Genomic DNA, 21,435 nt, shown 5'->3' on the forward strand with positions numbered 1-21,435 from the left:
TATTTTCTATTGGCATGAGTGAGGTATAGAAAAAGAGTAGACTAGATTGTGTATACAAGACTTATTCAATATCACAGAAGTTAGTCAAGGATTTAATGGTCACACTGTTTTATTACAAAGAAAACAAACAAACTGTACATAAGGATGAAGGGTGTTCACATTGTTTCATAAATAAATAAAAACAGATAGAAGCTGACTCCCATTCTTAGCTCTTTCTATCTATCCTGTCGTGAAAACAGGGTCCTATTCTCTAGGAACCGAAAGGAAGCAAACAGGCCAGAAGAGGGAGGGACCTACGTAAACTTGTCTAATAAGAAATGCTAATGCTAGGATATGATTAGTTGAGTGTAATCTGATCCCAGATCTGTGGTTAGGTTAATATCTAATGGTTATAGATAGGATTAGGAAAGTGTAATCTGATCCTAGATCTGTGGTTAAGGGCAACTTCGGCCAGCCCTGCAACGTGATTGGTCGAAACAAACGATCTGGCGGCTGCAATGAACCCTGAGATATGAGGCACGTTTCCCATTGGAGCGTTACACACACCAAACACACACACAAAACAGATAAGCACAGCAATAGCAGCAGCCACACAACACGGTCATAACTTTCATCAAAGCGTCTGCAAGAGATTTCTAGAAGCCCCCTCAGAAAGCCAAAACAGAGACAGATTCTAGAAGCTTCCTCAGAAAGCCCAAACAGAGACAGATTCTAGAAGCCTCCTCAGAAAGCCAAAACAGAGACAGATTCTAGAAGCCTCCTCAAAAAGCCAAAACAGAGACAGATTCTAGAAGCCTCCTCAGAAAGCCCAAACAGAGACAGATTCTAGAAGCCCCCTCAGAAAGCCAAAACAGAGACAGATTCTAGAAGCCTCCTCAGAAAGCCCAAACAGAGACAGATTCTAGAAGCCTCCTCAGAAAGCCAAAACAGAGACAGATTCTAGAAGCCTCCTCAGAAAGCCCAAACAGAGACAGATTCTAGAAGCCCCTCAGAAAGCCCAAACAGAGACAGATTCTAGAAGCCTCCTCAGAAAGCCCAAACAGAGACAGATTCTAGAAGCCTCCTCAGAAAGCCCAAACAGAGACAGATTCTAGAAGCCTCCTCAGAAAGCCAAAACAGAGACAGATTCTAGAAGCCTCCTCAGAAAGCCCAAACAGAGACAGATTCTAGAAGCCTCCTCAGAAAGCCCAAACAGAGACAGATTCTAGAAGCCTCCTCAGAAAGCCCAAACAGAGACAGATTCTAGAAGCCTCCTCAGAAAGCCCAAACAGAGACAGATTCTAGAAGCCTCCTCAGAAAGCCCAAACAGAGACAGATTCTAGAAGCCTCCTCAGAAAGCCCAAACAGAGACAGATTCTAGAAGCCTCCTCAGAAAGCCCAAACAGAGACAGATTCTAGAAGCCTCCTCTGAAAGCCAAAACAGAGACAGATTCTAGAAGCCTCCTCAGAAAGCCCAAACAGAGACAGATTCTAGAAGCCTCCTCAGAAAGCCCAAACAGAGACAGATTCTAGAAGCCTCCTCAGAAAGCCCAAACAGAGACAGATTCTAGAAGCCTCCTCAGAAAGCCCAAACAGAGACAGATTCTAGAAGCCTCCTCAGAAAGCCCATCAGAGACAGATTCTAGAAGCCTCCTCAGAAAGCCCAAACAGAGACAGATTCTAGAAGCCTCCTCAGAAAGCCCAAACAGAGACAGATTCTAGAAGCCTCCTCAGAAAGCCCAAACAGAGACAGATTCTAGAAGCCTCCTCAGAAAGCCCAAACAGAGACAGATTCTAGAAGCCTCCTCAGAAAGCCCAAACAGAGACAGATTCTAGAAGCCTCCTCAGAAAGCCCAAACAGACACTGATAAAGCCACACCATTACAAAGCATAGTAGAGACACGAAATAACAGCACAACTAGTAGCTTGACTTTGTAGAGTAAAATATCACTTTTAAAAGGAATCGTGAAGATGAAAAACGCGTTATATAACAGAGCAGTTGGGAAACGGCGATGTAGCGCCATTCAGAACACACTGAAGTAGTGGAACGTGTTTTACAAATCAACTGTTGAAATAGATGAACCTCTGTGTCCTCTCCTCTGCAACAAACAACCCTGAAAGTGCTGTGGTGCTTCATACTGCATTGTCGTGCTGCTGCTGCTGTTGTTGTTGTTGTTGTTGCTGCACTTCGAGCATCCCTGTAATCAAGTGGTGATCCAAACTCCTGCATCAGTCACTTAACAGCTTCAGATGGAGGGGACTCATCTCTGTAACAACGACCCTGAAAGCGCTGCTGCTTCGTGGTGTTTGATGGTGTTTACTTTATGTTTGTCGTTGCACTTAAAGCTCCTCTGTAAATGGTAATCAAAAGATAACAGAGAGAGAGAGAGGGAGAGAGAGGGAGAGAAACAGAGGGAGAGAGAGAGAGGGAGAAACAGAGGGAGGGAGAGAGAAACAGAGGGAGAGAGAGAGAGAGAGAGAGAGAGAGAGAGAGAGGGTGAAACAGAGGGAGAGAGAGAGAGAAACAGAGGGAGAGAGGGAGAGAAACAGAGGGAGAGAGAGAGAGAGAGAGAGAGAGAGAGAGAGAGAGAGAGAGGGACAAACAGAGGGTGAGAGAGAGAGAGAGAAAGGGAGAAACGGAGGGAGAAACAGGGAGAGGGAGAGAGAGAGGGAGAAACAGAGGGAGAGAAAGAGAGAGAGAGAGAGAGAGAGAGAGAGAGAGAGAGAGAGAGAGAGGGACAAACAGAGGGAGAGAGAGAGAGAAAGGGAGAAACAGAGGGAGAAACAGAGGGAGAGAGAGAGAGAGAGAGAGAGAGAGAGAGAGAGAGAGAGAGAGGGAGAAACAGAGGGAGAGAGAGAGAGAAAAACAGAGGGAGAGTGAATGAGAAGGATAGAATAGAGGGCGGAGAGACAGAGAGAGAGAAGCAAACAGGTCCTGAGGCTCTGTTCACAAACACACCACACAGAGCCCCAGGACAGCAACACAATTATCCACAAACAAATCATGAGAAAACAAAGAGATAACTATTTGACAGATTGGAAAGAATTAACAAAAAAACAGAGCAAACTAGAATGCTGTTTGGCCCTAAACAGAGAGTACACAGCGGCAGAATACCTGACCACTGTGACTGACCCAAGCTGAAGGAAAGCTTTGACTCTGTACAGACTCAGTGAGCATAGCCTTTAGAAAACAAGTCAAATTTGGATTAACTCCCATATCTATTGAGTGAAATGCCACGGTGTGCAATATTTGTGACCTGTTGCCACAAGAAAAGGTCAACCAGAATAAACACTATTGTAAATCCAACCCATATTTATTTTCTCTTTGTACTTTAACAATTTGCACATCGTTACAACACTGTATATAGACATAATATGACATTTGAAATGTCTCTATTCTTTTGGAACTTGTGTGTAATGTTTACTGTTCACTTTTTATTGTTTATTTCACTTTAGTTTATCTATTTCACTTTCTTTGGCAACTTCTGTTTCCCATACCAATAAAATCCCCGGAATTGAATTGAATTAAGAGGGAGGGAGGGAGGGATATGGAGGGAGAGAGAGAGAGAGAGAGAGAGAGAGAGAGACACAGAGAGGGAGAGAGACTTCAAACCGGCCAATCAGGTGAGTTTAAAGCGAGGACTGGCAAATCACAGTGGGCCCTGAGGGCCTTGTTTTCTCCCCTGGGCTACCACAAGGCTCCAATTGGACGGCCTGCAGAGACAAGAGGCAAGAGACAGTGGCACCTCAGGTGTGTGTTCGTTCCTGCGTGTGTGTGTGTGTGTGTGTGTGTGTGTGTGTGTGTGTGTGTGTGTGTGTGTGTGTGTGTGTGTGTGTGTGTGTGTGTGTGTGTGTGTGTGTGTGTGTGTGTGTGTGTGTGTGTGTGTGTGTGTGTGTGCAACATGGAGAGTGTGATCCATAATGATTGACTGAAACAGAACAAAATAAAGAGAGCTCCTGTTCACCTCAAGACCAGCTTTCTATTTCAATCTGTTTCATTTAGAGCTGAATCACACATAAAGGACTTTAACCAGAACCAATCTGTCTGCTACAACAACTCAATCACACACTGCTTACTGTGTTACGACAGGGGGAACACACACACACACACACACACACACACACACCTCGTCACGTCGCAACCATATTGAGAAGATTGGACACTATTCTGTTCTCCTCTCCCCTGTTTTCACTCTTCCTCAATCCCTCCCTCTGCCTTTCTCTCTCTCCATCCCCCCTCTCCATCCCTCTCGCAAACCCCCTCTCTATATCCCTCTCTCCATCCCTCTCTCTCCATCCCTCTCTCTCCATCCCTCTATCTCTCCATCCCTCTCTCTCCATCCCTCTCTCTCCATCCCTCTCTCTCCATCCCTCTCTCTCCATCCCTCTATCTCTCCATCCCTCTCTCTCCATCCCTCTCTCTCCATCCCTCTCTCTCCATCCCTCTCTCTCCATCCCTCTATCTCTCCATCCCTCTCTCTCATCCCTCTTTCTCCACCCCTCTCTCTCCATCCCTCTCTCTCTCCATCCCACTCTCTCCATCCCTCTCTCTATCCCCCTTTCTCCATCCCTCTGTCTCCATCCCCCTCTCCATCCCTCTCTCTCTCCATCCCTCTCTCCATCCCTCTCTCATCCCTCTCTCTCTCCATCCCTCTCTCTCCATCCCTCTGTCTCTCCTTCCCTCTCTCTCCATTCCTCTCTCTCATCCCTCTCTCTCCATCCCTCTCTCTCCATCCCTCTCTCCATCCCTCTTTCTACATCCCTCTCTCTCTCCTTCCCTCTCTCTCCATTCCTCTTTCTCCATCCCTCTCTCTCCCTCTCTCTCTCCAACCTGAGACCACAGTAATAAACACATATACACTCCACCTGAGACCACAGTAATAAACACATATACACTCCGACTGAGGCCACAGTAATAAACACATATACACTCCGACTGAGACCACAATAATAAACACATATACACTCCGACTGAGACCACAGTAATAAACACATATACACTCCGACTGAGGCCACAGTAATAAACACATATACACTCCTACTGAGACCACAGTAATAAACACATATACACTCCTACTGAGACCACAGTAATAAACATATATACACTCCACCTGAGACCACAATAATAAACACATTAATACCCGCTCCCTATACCACACACTGATTGGTCCTCCTCCCCTCCCTATACCACACACTGATTGGTCCTCCTCCCCTCCCTATACCACACACTGATTGGTCCTCCTCCCCTCCCTATACCACACACTGATTGGTCCTCCTCCCCTCCCTATACCACACACTGATTGGTCCTCCTCCCCTCCCTATACCACACACTGATTGGTCCTCCTCCCCTCCCTATACCACACACTGATTGGTCCTCCTCCCCTCCCTATACCACACACTGATTGGTCCTCCTCCCCTCCCTATACTATACACTGATTGGTCCTCCTCCCCTCCCTATACTATACACTGATTGGTCCTCCTCCCCTCCCTATACCACACACTGATTGGTCCTCCTCCCCTCCCTATACCACACACTGATTGGTCCTCCTCCCCTCCCTATACTATACACTGATTGGTCCTCCTCCCCTCCCTATACTATACACTGATTGGTCCTCCTCCCCTCCCTATACTATACACTGATTGGTCCTCCTCCCCTCCCTATACTATACACTGATTGGTCCTCCTCCCCTCCCTATACTATACACTGATTGGTCCTCCTCACCTCCCTATACTATACACTGATTGGTCCTCCTCCCCTCCCTATACGATACACTGATTGGTCCTCCTCCCCTCCCTATACTATACACTGATTGGTCCTCATCCCCTCCCTATACTATACACTGATTGGTCCTCCTCCCCTCCCTATACTATACACTGATTGGTCCTCCTCCCCTCCCTATACTATACACTGATTGGTCCTCCTCCCCTCCCTATACTATACACTGATTGGTCCTACTCCCCTCCCTATACTATACACTGATTGGTCCTCCTTCCCTCCCTATACTATACACTGATTGGTCCTCCTCACCTCCCTATACTATACACTGATTGGTCCTCCTCCCCTCCCCTCCACTCCAAGCTGGCTGCTGTGTGCCGTGTCCCTGACATCTGTAATATGGTTTACACACACAGGGCTCCCTCCCTCCTCACCTGGCTATTCTGTGGTGTGTCCCTGACATCTGTAATATGGTCCTCATCCCCTCCCTATACTATACACTGATTGGTCCTCCTCCCCTCCCTATACTATACACTGATTGGTCCTCCTCCCCTCCCTATACTATACACTGATTGGTCCTCCTCCCCTCCCTATACTATACACTGATTGGTCCTCCTCCCCTCCCTATACTATACACTGATTGGTCCTCCTTCCCTCCCTATACTATACACTGATTGGTCCTCCTCACCTCCCTATACTATACACTGATTGGTCCTCCTCCCCTCCCCTCCACTCCAAGCTGGCTGCTGTGTGCCGTGTCCCTGACATCTGTAATATGGTTTACACACACAGGGCTCCCTCCCTCCTCACCTGGCTATTCTGTGGTGTGTCCCTGACATCTGTAATATGGTTTACACACACAGGGCTCCCTCCCTCCTCACCTGGCTATTCTGTGGTGTGTCCCTGACATCTGTAATATGGTTTACACACACAGGGCTCACTCCCTCCTCACCTGGCTATTCTGTGGTGTGAGTCCGTTGTGTCCATCGTGGTTCCTAGGCGACAGGAAGGAGTCGTCTCTTGTCGTCTCTCTAGTTTTCTCCATCCTCGGGGCGCTGGGGTCGCCATCCTCCACGCCGTTGGCCTTCCGCACGCACAGAACCTTCCGGAAGAAATCAAGCACATGGGACCGGGAAGACGATGCACTGTGGTGAGCACTGAGGAAAACTGGTATTTTATATAAATACCGAACATGTACTAATAAATGTCTATTCTATGAAATAACAGATTGTTCTGTGAAGGGGATGGTGCTGCTGGCAACGAAGCACCTCCAGGTCCCCAGGTCTTCCTCGCAAAAGAGCTTTCAAGCCTCAAGTATCTTTTCCTGTTTAAATAAAGGTTAAAATAAGGTTGATTAAATAATAATCACCTTTCTGAAGCTCTGTCTGAAGTTGTCTGACAGGAAGCCATAGAGCAGAGGGTTGGCACAGGAGTTAACATAGGACAGGATGACTGGGGAGTAGAGACAAAACAATGTCAATGTCTGTCTCACACTTTTATCCTTCTCCTCGCTCTCTCTCTCTCTCTCTCACACCTCTTTCTCTCGCTCTCCTTCTCTCTCTCCCACCTCTCTCTCTTTCTCTCTCTCCCACCTCTCTCTCTCTCTCTCCTTCTCTCTCTCCCACCTCTCTCTCTCTCTCTCTCTCACACCCTCTCTCCCCACCTCTTTCTCTCCTCCCACCTCTCTCTCTCTCTCACACCTCTCTCTCTCTCCCCACCTCTTTCTCTCTCTCCCACCTCTCTCTCTCTCTCACACCTCTCTCTCTCTCTCTCTCACCTCTCTCTCCCACCTCTTTCTCTCGCTCTCCTTCTCTCTCTCCCACCTCTCTCCTTCTCTCTCTCCCACCTCTCTCTCTCTCCCCACCTCTTTCTCTCGCTCTCCTTCTCTCTCTCCCACCTCTCTCTCTCTCCTCTCTCTCCTACCTCTCTCTCTCTCTCTTTCTCTGTTTCTCTCTCTCTCCCATCCCTCTTTCCCCTTTCCTCCCCATCTCCTACCCCTCTTTCCCCTCTCCTCCCATCTCCTCCCCCTCTTTTCCCCTCTTCTCCTCTCTCCAACCCTCTCCCCCTTAGGGTCAGAGTGAGTGTAGCTTATTCCCCATAGGGCTCTGGTAAACAGTAGTACACTACACAGGGATTAGGGTGCTATTTGGGATGCAGCCTAAAAGGTTTCTTCTGGTACCAGAGAAGAAGTAGACGCCGGCGGTCACAGAGGACTCTGGGATGATGATGATGAGGTTGATGATGTTGATGATGAAGAAGGGGAGCCAGCAGAGGACGAAGACCACCACGATGATCACCACCATACGGGTCACCTTGCGCTCTGACCGCCGGCGCTTGGTGAAGCCCGCCCGCACACCTGAAGACTTCACCTGGAGGGGGGAACAAAATGGTGGTGGTGAGAGAAGGGAAAGCTGCAGCAGAATCTCTCTTACATACAAACAGGTCAATATAAAACACACACGGAAAAGAATGGTCGGAATGACGAAACAGAACAACAGAACAACATAGTATTCCGGAATGCTTTTCCACACACCTGGAAGATAATGACCAGAAAACCAGCCAGCTCACCGGGACACAAGTCACTATGAGTCCATCCAGGCCTGAGGTGGGGAGGTGGTGTGGAAACAGACCACTAGGGGCACCAGTGAGTGCATTCAAGAAGGTTGGGGTTTTGGATGGGGTGTTGTAGATGGGAGAAAGCATCTGCCTCTGGTGCAATGGTTGTATGTTCAAATCCAGCAATATAAGGTTGTTTTTTAAAATCTTTGTTTTAAGCCCAACCCAAACCTTAACCATTCAGAGTTAATATCTAACCTGAACCATTCAGAGTTAATACCCTAACCTGAACCATTCAGAGTTAATATCTAACCTTAACCATTCAGAGTTAATATCTAACCTTAACCATTCAGAGTTAATATCTAACCTTAACCATTCAGAGTTAATATCTAACCTGAACCATTCAGAGTTAATACCCTAACCTGAACCATTCAGAGTTAATATCTAACCTTAACCATTCAGAGTTAATACCCTAACCTGAACCATTCAGAGTTAATATCTAACCTGAACCATTCAGAGTTAATACCCTAACCTTAACCATTCAGAGTTAATATCTAACCTTAACCATTCAGAGTTAATACCCTGACCTGAACCATTCAGAGTTAATATCTAACCTTAACCATTCAGAGTTAATACCCTAACCTGAACCATTCAGAGTTAATACCCTAACCTGAACCATTCAGAGTTAATATCTAACCTGAACCATTCAGAGTTAATACCCTGACCTGAACCATTCAGTTAATATCTAACCTTAACCATTCAGAGTTAATATCTAACCTTAACCATTCAGAGTTAATATCTAACCTTAACCATTCAGAGTTAATATCTAACCTGAACCATTCAGAGTTAATACCCTGACCTGAACCATTCAGAGTTAATATCTAACCTTAACCATTCAGAGTTAATATCTAACCTGAACCATTCAGAGTTAATATCTAACCTTAACCATTCAGAGTTAATATCTAACCTTAACCATTCAGAGTTAATATCTAACCTTAACCATTCAGAGTTAATATCCTGACCTGAACCATTCAGAGTTAATATCTAACCTTAACCATTCAGAGTTAATATCTAACCTGAACCATTCAGAGTTAATATCTAACCTTAACCATTCAGAGTTAATATCTAACCTGAACCATTCAGAGTTAATATCTAACCTGAACCATTCAGAGTTAATATCTAACCTTAACCATTCAGAGTTAATATCTAACCTTAACCATTCAGAGTTAATATCTAACCTGAACCATTCAGAGTTAATATCTAACCTGAACCATTCAGAGTTAATATCTAACCTGAACCATTCAGAGTTAATATCTAACCTTAACCATTCAGAGTTAATACCCTAACCTTAACCATTCAGAGTTAATACCCTAACCTGAACCATTCAGAGTTAATATCTAACCTGAACCATTCAGAGTTAATCCCTAATTGTAACCGTAAACACTTCAAAATGTGACGTTTGAGAAACATGGATAAACGTCTAATTCTGAGGTGAGACTGTGAGACCGTGTTGCACAAAACAACAACACAGAGAAGCATTTAATGACCAAATGAAAGAAACAGAAATGAGTTCAAACAGCCAAACCAAACATTTCTAATAATGCAGTCTTGACCACAACGAGCAACCAAAACAATGGTACTGTAGCTAACACAGAAACACAGAAGAAAACCAGAATGATTTTGACCTATGACCCCCCCCCCACCTTAACCATTCAGAGTTAATATCTAACCTGAACCATTCAGAGTTAATACCCTAACCTTAACCATTCAGAGTTAATATCTAACCTGAACCATTCAGAGTTAATATCTAACCTGAACCATTCAGAGTTAATATCTAACCTTAACCATTCAGAGTTAATATCTAACCTGAACCATTCAGAGTTAATATCTAACCTTAACCATTCAGAGTTAATACCTAACCTGAACCATTCAGAGTTAATATCTAACCTGAACCATTCAGAGTTAATATCTAACCTGAACCATTCAGAGTTAATATCTAATTGTAACCGTAAACTCTTCAAAATGTGACGTTTGAGAAACGTCTGAGATGAGACTGTGAGACCGTGTTGCACAAAACAACAACACAGAGAAGCATTTAATGACCAAATGAAAGAAACAGAAATGAGTTCAAACAGCCAAACCAAACATTTCTAATAATGCAGTCTTGACCACAACGAGCCACCAAAACAATGGTACTGTAGCTAACACAGAAACACAGAAGAAAACCAGAATGATTTTGACCTATGACCCCCCCCCACCTTAACCACGATGAGCAGGTAGCAGAGACAGATGACCAGAAGTGGTCCGCAGAACCCCAGCGTAGCCGTGTACAGGATAAACACGGTGGACCACACCCCCTGCGGCTCCGGCCAGCTGATGTTACACGAGTTAAACGTGTCCTGTACGCCGGAGAACACGACCACGGGCAGGACGACCACCAACGACAACGCCCACACCGCGGCGCTCACCACCTTCGCCACTCGCGGTCGCCGCCATTTCGTAGACCGTATGGGGTGGACCACGGCCAGGTAGCGGTCGATAGACATCACGGTCAGACAGAAGATGGAGGTGAACTGGCTCATGGAGTCAGCGGTCATCAGCACGCGACACAGGAAGGAGCCGAACGGCCAGTAGGAGAGAACGTTCTGGAAGGAGGAGGAGGAAGAGGAGGAGGAGGAAGAAAAAGATATTACTTTATTGGAAGTTGTCTTCTGCTTCATTCAAACCCCTCAGAAAGACAAACAGACACAAAGGTTGGCGCTGAGGGCTGTTTACAGCTTAAGTGCCTTGCTTAAGGGTACAACGGCAAGAGATGAGATGGCATCTTGGACACTGATGCCAGATACCTTTCAGTGACCCTTACTCCAGACCAGATGTTGCCTTGTCAGAGCTAGGATTCAAACCGAAAACCCTCTGGTTGCTGGCCCACTCTTCTAACCTCTAGCTTCTAACCTCTAAGCTACCTGGGTGGTGAGGAAGGGAAGTCCCAGGATGTACAGTTCATCTCTAACCTCTAACCTCTGACCTCTAGGCTACCTGGGTGGTGAGGAAGGGAAGTCCCAGGATGTACAGTTCATCTCTAACCTCTAACCTCTGACCTCTAGGCTACCTGGGTGGTGAGGAAGGGAAGTCCCAGGATGTACAGTTCATCTCTAACCTCTAACCTCTGACCTCTAGGCTACCTGGGTGGTGAGGAAGGGAAGTCCCAGGATGTACAGTTCATCTCTAACCTCTAACCTCTGACCTCTAGGCTACCTGGGTGGTGAGGAAGGGAAGTCCCAGGATGTAGAGTTCATCTCTAACCTCTGACCTCTGACCTCTAGGCTACCTGGGTGGTGAGGAAGGGAGTCTCAGGGTGTACAGTTCATCTCTGACCTCTAACCTCTGACCTCTAGGCTACCTGGGTGGTGAGGAAGGGAAATCCCAGGATGTACAATTCATCTCTAACCTCTGACCTCTGACCTCTAGGCTACCTGGGTGGTGAGGAAGGGAAGTCCCAGGATGTAGAGTTCATCTCTGACCTCTGACCTCTAGGCTACCTGGGTGGTGAGGAAGGGAAGTCCCAGAATGTAGAGTTCATCTCTGACCTCTAACCTCTGACCTCTAGGCTACCTGGGTGGTGAGGAAGGAAGTCCCAGGATGTAGAGTTCGTCTGCGACTGCCAGGTTCAGAATATAGATGTTGGTGACGGTCTTCATCTTGGCGTAGCGTAGCACCACGTAGATGGCCAGGGTGTTACCGATCAGGCCGACCACGAACACACTCAGGGAGATGACCGCAGTCATCAGGGTACTGCTGCCCTGGAACGGGACGCTCTGACTGGACACGTTGGAGGACGAACTGGGGAACAAGGATGGGGAGGGGAAGGACGGGGTTGCAGGGCCAGAATCAGGGTAGGAGTAGTGATACCCCAGGTTGGGAGTGGAGGTGTTGGGGTCACCAGAGAGCAGTGTCCAGCCTGTCCTGTCCAGAGGCTCCATGGTGGATGTAGGGTGTGTAGGGGAGGGGAGGGGAGGGGGAGGGGGGGGGGAGGGGGAGGGGAGGGGGGGGAGGGAGGGGAGTGGAGGGGAGGGGAGGAGACCTTCAGACCTGCATCAGAAGAGACAGAAAAGTAAAAGAGGTGTGTGAGTCTCTGTGATAAAAGGAATGCAACTCTGTCTAGAGAGAGAGAGAGAGGGGGGTGAGGGAGAGAGAAAGAGAGGGATGAGGGAGAGAGAGAGAGGGGGGATGAGGGAGAGAGAGAGAGAGGGATGAGGGAGAGAGAGAGAGGGGGATGAGGGAGAGAGAAAGAGAGTGATGAGAGAGAGAGAGGGGGAGATGAGGGAGAGAGAAAGAGAGGGATGAGAGAGAGAGAGAGAGGGATGAGGGAGAGAGGGGGTGAGGGAGAGAGAGAAAGAGGGATGAGAGAGAGAGGGGGATGAGGGAGAGAGAGAGAGAGGGATGAGGGAGAGAGGGGGGGATGAGGGAGAGAGACAGTAGTCCCTATACATGACATCTGTTAGACTTCTGAAGAGACGAGGTGTACTGCCAGATCTAACTACTCTGTAAATACTCTGGTTTATAAGACAACTCCTGCTGTGTGCGTGCGTGCGTGTGTGTGTGTGTGTGTGTGTGTGTGTGTGTGTGTGTGTGTGTGTGTGTGTGTGTGTGTGTGTGTGTGTGTGTGTGTGTGTGTGTGTGTGTGTGTGTGTGTGTGTGTGTGTGTGTGTGTGTGTGTGTGTTAGTGATGCATGTGTCAGCTGTTTGTTCACCCATCCACAACCGCCCGACTACATGTGATGAAGTGAACATCTGAAGTCTCCACCCAATCCTGACCTGCAAATATAGAACATGAATATAGAACATGAATATAGAACATGAATATAGAACATGAATATAGAACATGAATATAGAACATGAATATAGAACATGCATATAGAACATGAATATAGAACATGAATATAGAACATGAATATAGAACATGAATATAGAACATGCATATAGAACATGCATATAGAACATGAATATAGAACATGCATATAGAACATGAATATAGAACATGAATATAGAACATGAATATAGAACATGAATATAGAACATGCATATAGAACATGAATATAGAACATGAATATAGAACATGAATATAGAACATGCATATAGAACATGAATATAGAACATGCATATAGAACATGAATATAGAACATGAATATAGAACATGAATATAGAACATGAATATAGAACATGCATATAGAACATGAATATAGAACATGCATATAGAACATGCATATAGAACATGCATATAGAACATGAATATAGAACATGAATATAGAACATGAATATAGAACATGAATATAGAACATGAATATAGAACATGCATATAGAACATGAATATAGAACATGAATATAGAACATGCGCTGTACAGTTCCTTCTATCTTTTTTCTGCCCAAGTTCCCAAAAGCATTTGGAGGTGGGCCGTCATTGTAAATAAGAATTTGTTCTAAACTGACTTGCCGAGTTAAATAAAGATTAAATAAAAATGTTCAAAATAAATAAAAATGTGTTTGTATTTGGTGCGGATACGGTTCGGCCATAAAGCTGAGACTTCTGCACTAATGCCAGATACAAATAATGAATTTAAAAACCTCACTGTCGTCTACTGATATGAACTGCACAATGACAATACATTCATGGAATGTGTTTTTTATTCATTGTTTTCTCTTTTATACACTGACTGAGGGTTATGAGTCTACCTGCGCATCACTGGAGTGTGTGTGTACTGCAGAGCTGGCATCCAGACATCCCAGACATCCCAAACATCCCACTGAGAATACATGGTGGGCGGAGACACACACTGACGATTCCAAGAAGTTACACACACACACACAGACACACACACACACAGACACACACACACACACGCACACACACAAACACACACACACAGACACACACACACACACAGACATATATGCAGTCACCCGTACTTGAACCTGATGCACTCTCTCTCACACACACACACACACACACCCTAATGATGGTTCTGGAGCAGGGAGACAGGAAACACACACACACACCCACACACACACACACCTTTAATGATGGTTCTGGAGCAGGGAGAAAGGAAACACACAGGGAGACAGGAGACACACACACACACACACACCCACACACCCACACACACACACACCTTTAATGATGGTTCTGGAGCAGGGAGAAAGGAAACACACAGGGAGACAGGAAACACACACACACACACCCACACCCCCCCACACACACCCACACCCACACACACACACACACCCACACCCACACACACACACGCACCCACACCCACACACACACACACACCCACACACACACACTGCACATAACAGTTTCCCACACTGTTTCCCTCTGATATAAGTGATGCCAGTGTTTTTCCCCCAGGCAGGGTGGGCAACTCCAGTCCTCGGGGTTCTGATTGGCGTCACACTTTCCCCACATCCCCAGCAAACATAGCTGATTAATCAGATGGCATTCTAAACTGAAGATCATGATTAGGTGATTATTGGAGTCAGGTGTGTTAGCTGGGGCAAAACTGTGACACCAATCAGGCCCCTGAGGACTGGAGTCGCCCACCCCTGTGTGTGTCCCCATCTCAGTCCCCTCTCATAAAACAACTCAGGTTAGGCTAAGGGATGGATTTCATCTAGACAGCGGAACGTCTGTGTTATAGTGCCATTTACATTTAAAGGTAATTTCCCGATTAAGTTGACATTTGCAGCGTGTACCGTAAATGTGGTCTATCCAAACGCGACAACATTCCCTTTAAAACGTGCACGGACTAAACGCAACAACATTCCCTTTAAAACGTGCACGGACTAAACGCGACCGGGTTGAATCTGACTCCTAACTGGAGCAGCCTGTAGTTCTGGACTTAAAAACACTTTCAATTTTCTTACACGTTTTATTTATTTGACCTTTATTTATCGAGGCAAGTCAGTTAAGAACAAATTCTTGTTTTCAATGACGGCCGAGGAACAGTGGGTTGACTGCCTTGTTCAGGGGCAGAACGACAGATTCTTCTTTTCAATGACGGCCTCGGAGCAGTGCCTTGTTCAGAGGAACGACAAATTCTTGTCGGCTCGGGGAATAGAAGAGTCTCATTGGGTGTTAGTTCAGGATGAGACTCTTGATCTGTCCAGGAAACCTCCCTTTGTACTGGATGTAATCCTCTGCTTTACTGGTTGACAAGTTAGAAAAACAACGTTAAAATGTCTCGACCCGTCCTGGTTATGCTCTTACAGAATACAGTGGAGAGGATAATGAAGTGTAACACATGATAATGATGATCTTGATCTACACACATACACACATACACATATACACACACATACACACATATACACACATACACATATACACACACATACACACATGTACACACACATACACACGTGTACACACACATACACACACATACACACATGTACACACACATACACACATGTACAGTGGGGAGAACAAGTATTTGATACACTGCCGATTTTGCAGGTTTTCCTACTTACAAAGCATGTAGAGGTCTGTAATTTTTATCATAGGTACACTTCAACTGTGAGAGACGGAATCTAAAACAAAAATCCAGAATATCACATTGTTTGATTTTTAAGTAATTAATTTGCATTTTATTGCATGACATAAGTATATGATCACCTACCAACCAGTAAGAATTCCGGCTCTCACAGACCTGTTAGTTTTTTTTTAAGAAGCCCTCCTGTTCTCCACACATTACCTGTATTAACTGCACCTGTTTGAACTCGTTACCTGTATAAAAGACACCTGTCCACACACTCAATCAAACAGACTCCAACCTCTCCACAATGGCCAAGACCAGAGAGCTGTGTAAGGACATCAGGGATAAAATTGTAGACCTGCACAAGGCTGGGATGGGCTACAGGACAATAGGCAAGCAGCTTGGTGAGAAGGCAACAACTGTTGGCGCAATTATTAGAAAATGGAAGAAGTTCAAGATGACGGTCAATCACCCTTGGTCTGGGGCTCCATGCAAGATCTCACCTCGTGGGGCATCAATGATCATGAGGAAGGTGAGGGATCAGCCCAGAACTACACGGCAGGACCTGGTCAATGACCTGAAGAGAGCTGGGACCACAGTCTCAAAGCAAACCATTAGTAACACACTATGCTGTCATGGATTAAAATCCTGCAGCGCACGCAAGGTCCTCCTGCTCAAGCCAGCGCATGTCCAGGCCCATCTGAAGTTTGCCAATGATCATCTGGATGATTCAGAGGAGGAATGCGAGAAGGTCATGTGGTCTGATGAGACAAAAATAGAGCTTTTAGGTCTAAACTCCACTCGCCGTGTTTGGAGGAAGAAGAAGGATGAGTACAACATCATTCTTTGGGGATGCTTTGCTGCAAAGGGACAACTGCACCGTATTGAGGGGAGGATGGGGCCATGTTTCGCGAGATCTTGGCCAACAACCTCCTTCCCTCATTAAGAGCATTGAAGATGGGTCATGGCTGGGTCATCCAGCATTTTTATTTTTTTATTTTACCTTTATTTAACCTTTATTTAACTTGGCAAGTCAGTTTCGATGACAGCCTAGGGTTAACTGCCTGTTCAGGGGCAGAACGACAAATTTGTACCTTGTCAACTTGGGGGTTTGAACTTGCAACCTTCTGGTTACTAGTCCAAAGCTCTAACCACTAGGCTACCCTGCTGCCCCATGACAACAACCCAAAACACACAGCCATGGCAACTGAGGAGTGGCTCCGTAAGAAACATCTCAAGGTCCTGGAGAGGCCTAGCCAGTCTCCAGACCTGAACCCAATAGAAAATCTTTGGAGGGAGCTGAAAGTCTGTATTGCCCAGCGACAGCCCTGAAACCTGAAGGATCTGGAGAAGGTCTGGAGAAGGTCTGTATGGAGGAGTGGGCCAAAATCCCTGCTGCAATGTGTGCAAACCTGGTCAAGTACTACAGGAAACGTATGATCTCTGTAAGTTCTGCTTTTCTGATGTATCAAATACTTATGTCATGCAATAAAATGCAAATTACGTACTTAAAAATCATACAATGTGATTTTCTGGATTTTTGTTTTAGATTCCGTCTCTCACAGTTGAAGTGTACCTATGACAAAAATTACAGACCTCTACATGCTTTGTAAGTAGGAAAACCTGCAAAATCGGCAGTGTATCAAATACTTCTCTCCACTGTATACACACAGACATACACACTGCATGCTCACCCATGACATCCCTGTAAACAACTAATCTAACTGCAACAAGCACGGGCATGCCGTGTTAAAAGCCTTTTCTGCACGCTGTTTAAAAGCTGTGTCGGTAATTTAACCAGAGTCAGATGAGATCGTGGATAGGCCTACCGTGTGTATGTTTCTACTTGCAGTTGGCTAGCGGTAGCTCAATGGCTGGAAGTCTACATGAACAGCTAGCATGCTAACGGTTCCTGTAGACTTCTATTCATTGCGCTAACAATAGTTAGCAATGGCTCCAGAAGCTAACTTCGACTGTCCTTCAAACTGCACGCAGAGACATAAAAATGGTAGCCTATCCACTAGTTCGTCTGACTTTGGATAAGTAGGAAAAAATGGCTTAACTGACAAAATGTCGCAGTCAGCATACACATAGACCTATGATCCGACTTCCAACATATAGGAGTCTCAAACACCCTAACAAAACATGTTTTTTTGTCTCGATTATGTAGGCTATATGAGATTATAGGTTATAAAATAATGTTAGGCTAAATTTTACCTGGCTTTAAGTGCGCATTCTGAAGGAAGCTTTAGTGGAAATTCAAATTCCGATGTATTTCAAACTTTAAAGACAGCGCGAAGAAAGAGTCTAAAGATTTAGATGACTGAACTGATTTCCAAAGATGAAGGGGGAAAAGTCCGAAGATAAAAGTCCTTCTCTTCTCATGATTCGTTCTGAAAACAATCAAAATCCTGAGAAAAACGTTACATCACCCCCCCCCCACCCCCCAAAAAAGTGTATTTTCAATATTTCATGAAATATTTCAAATTCCAAGCCGTTTTTTCGGTTGAGGTGAGAGAGCGGGGCGAACCTGACGCGCTCAGTCGCTGTCCATGGTATTGGTACTGATCACTCTAGCGCAGCGTCTCTACTTCTCTCTCGCTCTGCTCGTCTTCCTACTTTGAGCACCGTTTTGATTTGAAGCATTACTTCATCACTGATTTCACCGGTGTCAGCTAATTATCTGACGGAAAGGTCACTATTATCCAAGAGAATGGTATCGGCCCATGTCTATGAACCGGGGTTTGAAAAACACAGGCTACTCTTCTGCGCTGGGTGTCGGCATCTCTCCGGATCTTCCTCACAACTTTTCCGCCTCACGTAGCTTTTGCTCGCAGTGGTTTGAAACCCAGTCAAGTTGATCTGTAGGTTGATGCTATCCTATATAGCTCCTCTCTGATGCGCTCCAGTCTCGCAGCCAGTCCCAACCGAGGCAGGCCCCACTGGGCACAGACGTCATTTCAACGTCTTGTTTAGATTTGCATTTGGTTGAGTTGTCAACTAACGTGAATTCAACAAAAAATGGGTGAAAAAATAGGAAGCATATTGATGTCTTTTTGCAAATCAAATCAATTTCCCACATTGATTATACGTCATCACTTTGGCTTTTTTTTATAACTTGGAAACAACGTTGATTCAACCTGTTTTTATCTAGTGGGGCGGCTTTCCTTCGACACCTTCCCAGGAGTGTCTCGCCTCAGTCGGGTAAGATCGTGGAGGAAATGGGGCTCTGCTGTTGGATGTAAAGCGAATCACCTCCGCCCAAGGCTGTCCCTGGTCACCTTCAATATCTCATCAAGGTTTCTCAAAAGCACGTGACTTAGGGTAGGGGGTAGGTTTTAACGTTGTGTTTTTTCTCTCGAGAAACACCTTTAGCAGATAAATGCGTGTGGCGGGGGAGCTCGCGCACGCAGGTTCTTTTTGGAGAGGGAGAGAGAGGGGGTCTGATTCCCGCGTACGGGGCAGGGGTATTTAACACTCGGCCGAGGAACGTGCGTGGCATTTATCCCGCTCTCAGATGACGTCACCAAGATGTTGCCGTGCAGGTTTCGCCCCTGCATTGTCTGCTCCGCACACAACCGTCCCTCACCCTACCCATTACCGATAAGACGCTCGTGTTGGTACTCGCTCACCTGCGCGCACTCCATGCGGCGAGTTAGAGAGTGAGAGGAAAAGGGAGGAAGAGGATGAGAGGTAAATTGAGGTCTGATGTACGGTAGTCTCCCCCTGGAGAGGATCACGACTCAAATCCGTTCTACTAGGTTAGATGAACATGACCCTCAATGAAACCCGTTGTTCAATCAATCAATCAAATATATTTTATAGAGTGCTTTTTACATCAGCAGTGGGCACAACATGCTTTAGTTACCCGCCTGAACCTCATAGAGAAAGCAATTCAGGAAGCGCAGTATTCTTCTGACGCACTAGCAACACCAAGGTTTAGAGAAGTCTGATGTTGAATCAGCTGTAAAGTCTCACGCCATGCAGCCTCTCACGCCAGATCAGATCAGAGCCCTGGAGGGTTCTAAAGAACACGTAGGCGGCAGGGTTCTGATCGCTCTCTCTCTCTCGCGCAGGTGTTACCTGACGCGGTTGACAGCTCTATATCGAGCGGGCACGACTGCGACTCCTCATCGTTACGTAATTACATTCTCTACGGGATGTCAGAAGGGGCGAGCCCTACACCCGCACAGCCTTGTGCCCAACCTGCATACAGTTACCAGGATTTCCCAGCACACACACACACACACACACACACACACACACACACACACACACACACACACACACACACACAGAGAGAGACTTAATTAAGATTTAGATGACTCGGTCTTGGTAAAAGGAAAGCTAATTTTTGATTTTCACTAACCAGATTTAATTATTCTCTCTCTCTTTCACCCTATTCCCTATTGTCTCTGGTTAAAAGTAGTGCACTACATAGGGATGCAACCTAGGACATTAGATATTAACCTGATGTGTGAACTAACTAACCCCCTCTGGTTGTTCAAGTGTAGAGAAGCCCCTGATGGTTAACCGGTGTAGTCCACTCCTGGTAAGGGTACATGGGTTAAGTAAACACTCTATTTCAAGTACGCTCTTGTATGCAAGTAAATATAGGCCTAGATTTATTTGCAGAATAAGGTAGAATAAAGTATAAATAGGTCGAATAAAGGTAGAATAGGGTAGAATAAAGGTAGAATAGGGAAGAATAAAGGTAGAATAAAGGTAGAATAGGGTAGAATAAAGATAGAATAAATGTAGAATAGGGTAGAATAAAGGTAGAATAGGGTAGAATAAAGGTAGAATAGGGTATAATAAAGGTAGAATGAAGGTAGAATAGGGTAGAATAAAGGTAGAATAGGGTAGAATAAAGGTAGAATAAAGGTAGAATAGGGTAGAATAAAGGTGGAATAAATGTAGAATAGGGTAGAATAAAGGTAGAATAGGGAAGAATAAAGGTAGAATAGGGTAGAATAAAGGTAGAATAGGGTAGAATAAAGGTAGAATAGGGTAGAATAAAGGTAGAATAGGGTAGAATAAAGGTAGAATAGGGTAGAATAAAGGTAGAATAGGGTAGAATAAAGGTAGAATAGGGTAGAATAAAGGTAGAATAGGGAAGAATAAAGGTAGAATAGGGTAGAATAAAGGTAGAATAGGGTAGAATAAAGGTAGAATAGGGTAGAATAAAGGTAGAATAGGGTAGAATAAAGGTAGAATAAAGGTAGAATAGGGAAGAATAAAGGTAGAATAGGGTAGAATAAAGGTAGAATAAAGGTAGAATAGGGTAGAATAAAGGTTGAATAAATGTAGAATAGGGTAGAATAAAGGTAGAATATGGTAGAATAAAGGTAGAATAGGGTAGAATAAAGGTAGAATAGCGTAGAATAAAGGTAGAATAAAGGTAGAATAGGGAAGAATAAAGGTAGAATAGAGAAGAATAAAGGTAGAATAGGGTAGAATAAAGGTAGAATAGGGAAGAATAAAGGTAGAATAGAGAAGAATAAAGGTAGAATAGGGTAGAATAAAGGTAGAATAGGGAAGAATAAAGGTAGAATAGGGTAGAATAAAGGTAGAATAAGGTAGAATATAGGTAGAATAGGGTAGAATAGGGTAGAACAGGGTAGAATAGGGGAGAATAAAGGTAGAATTAAG

General features: G+C 45.2%; 1 protein-coding gene across 1 annotated transcript; it reads right to left on the minus strand.

The window, feature by feature from the left end:
* Nucleotides 1–1,733: 1,733 nt before the first annotated feature.
* Nucleotides 1,734–12,231, minus strand: LOC135533798 (somatostatin receptor type 5-like). Its single transcript, XM_064961027.1, has 7 exons — nt 11,911–12,231; nt 11,791–11,838; nt 10,510–10,896; nt 7,875–8,064; nt 7,065–7,147; nt 6,648–6,797; nt 1,734–3,693 (listed from the first exon to the last, which is right to left on the minus strand). Exons 1-7 carry the CDS (start codon nt 12,229–12,231, stop codon nt 3,610–3,612), a joined length of 1,263 nt encoding a protein of 420 aa, XP_064817099.1. The 3' UTR covers nt 1,734–3,609.
* Nucleotides 12,232–21,435: the final 9,204 nt, after the last annotated feature.

The sequence above is a fragment of the Oncorhynchus masou genome, chromosome 5 (genome assembly GCF_036934945.1).
Source record: "Oncorhynchus masou masou isolate Uvic2021 chromosome 5, UVic_Omas_1.1, whole genome shotgun sequence".
In the NCBI taxonomy this organism is placed as follows: domain Eukaryota; kingdom Metazoa; phylum Chordata; class Actinopteri; order Salmoniformes; family Salmonidae; genus Oncorhynchus; species Oncorhynchus masou.

What these genes read in the sequence shown, in the direction of transcription:
- LOC135533798 (XM_064961027.1), bottom strand. Translation starts at nt 12,231, where the DNA reads ATGGAGCCTCTGGACAGGACAGGCTGGACACTGCTCTCTGGTGACCCC. An exon ending in CGGCGTCTACTTCTTCTCTG is followed by an intron (nt 7,148 to 7,874) that starts GTACCAGAAGAA and finishes TCTACTCCCCAG; the next exon opens with TCATCCTGTCCTATGTTAAC. An exon ending in TCAGACAGAGCTTCAGAAAG is followed by an intron (nt 6,798 to 7,064) that starts GTGATTATTATT and finishes TTCTTCCGGAAG; the next exon opens with GTTCTGTGCGTGCGGAAGGC.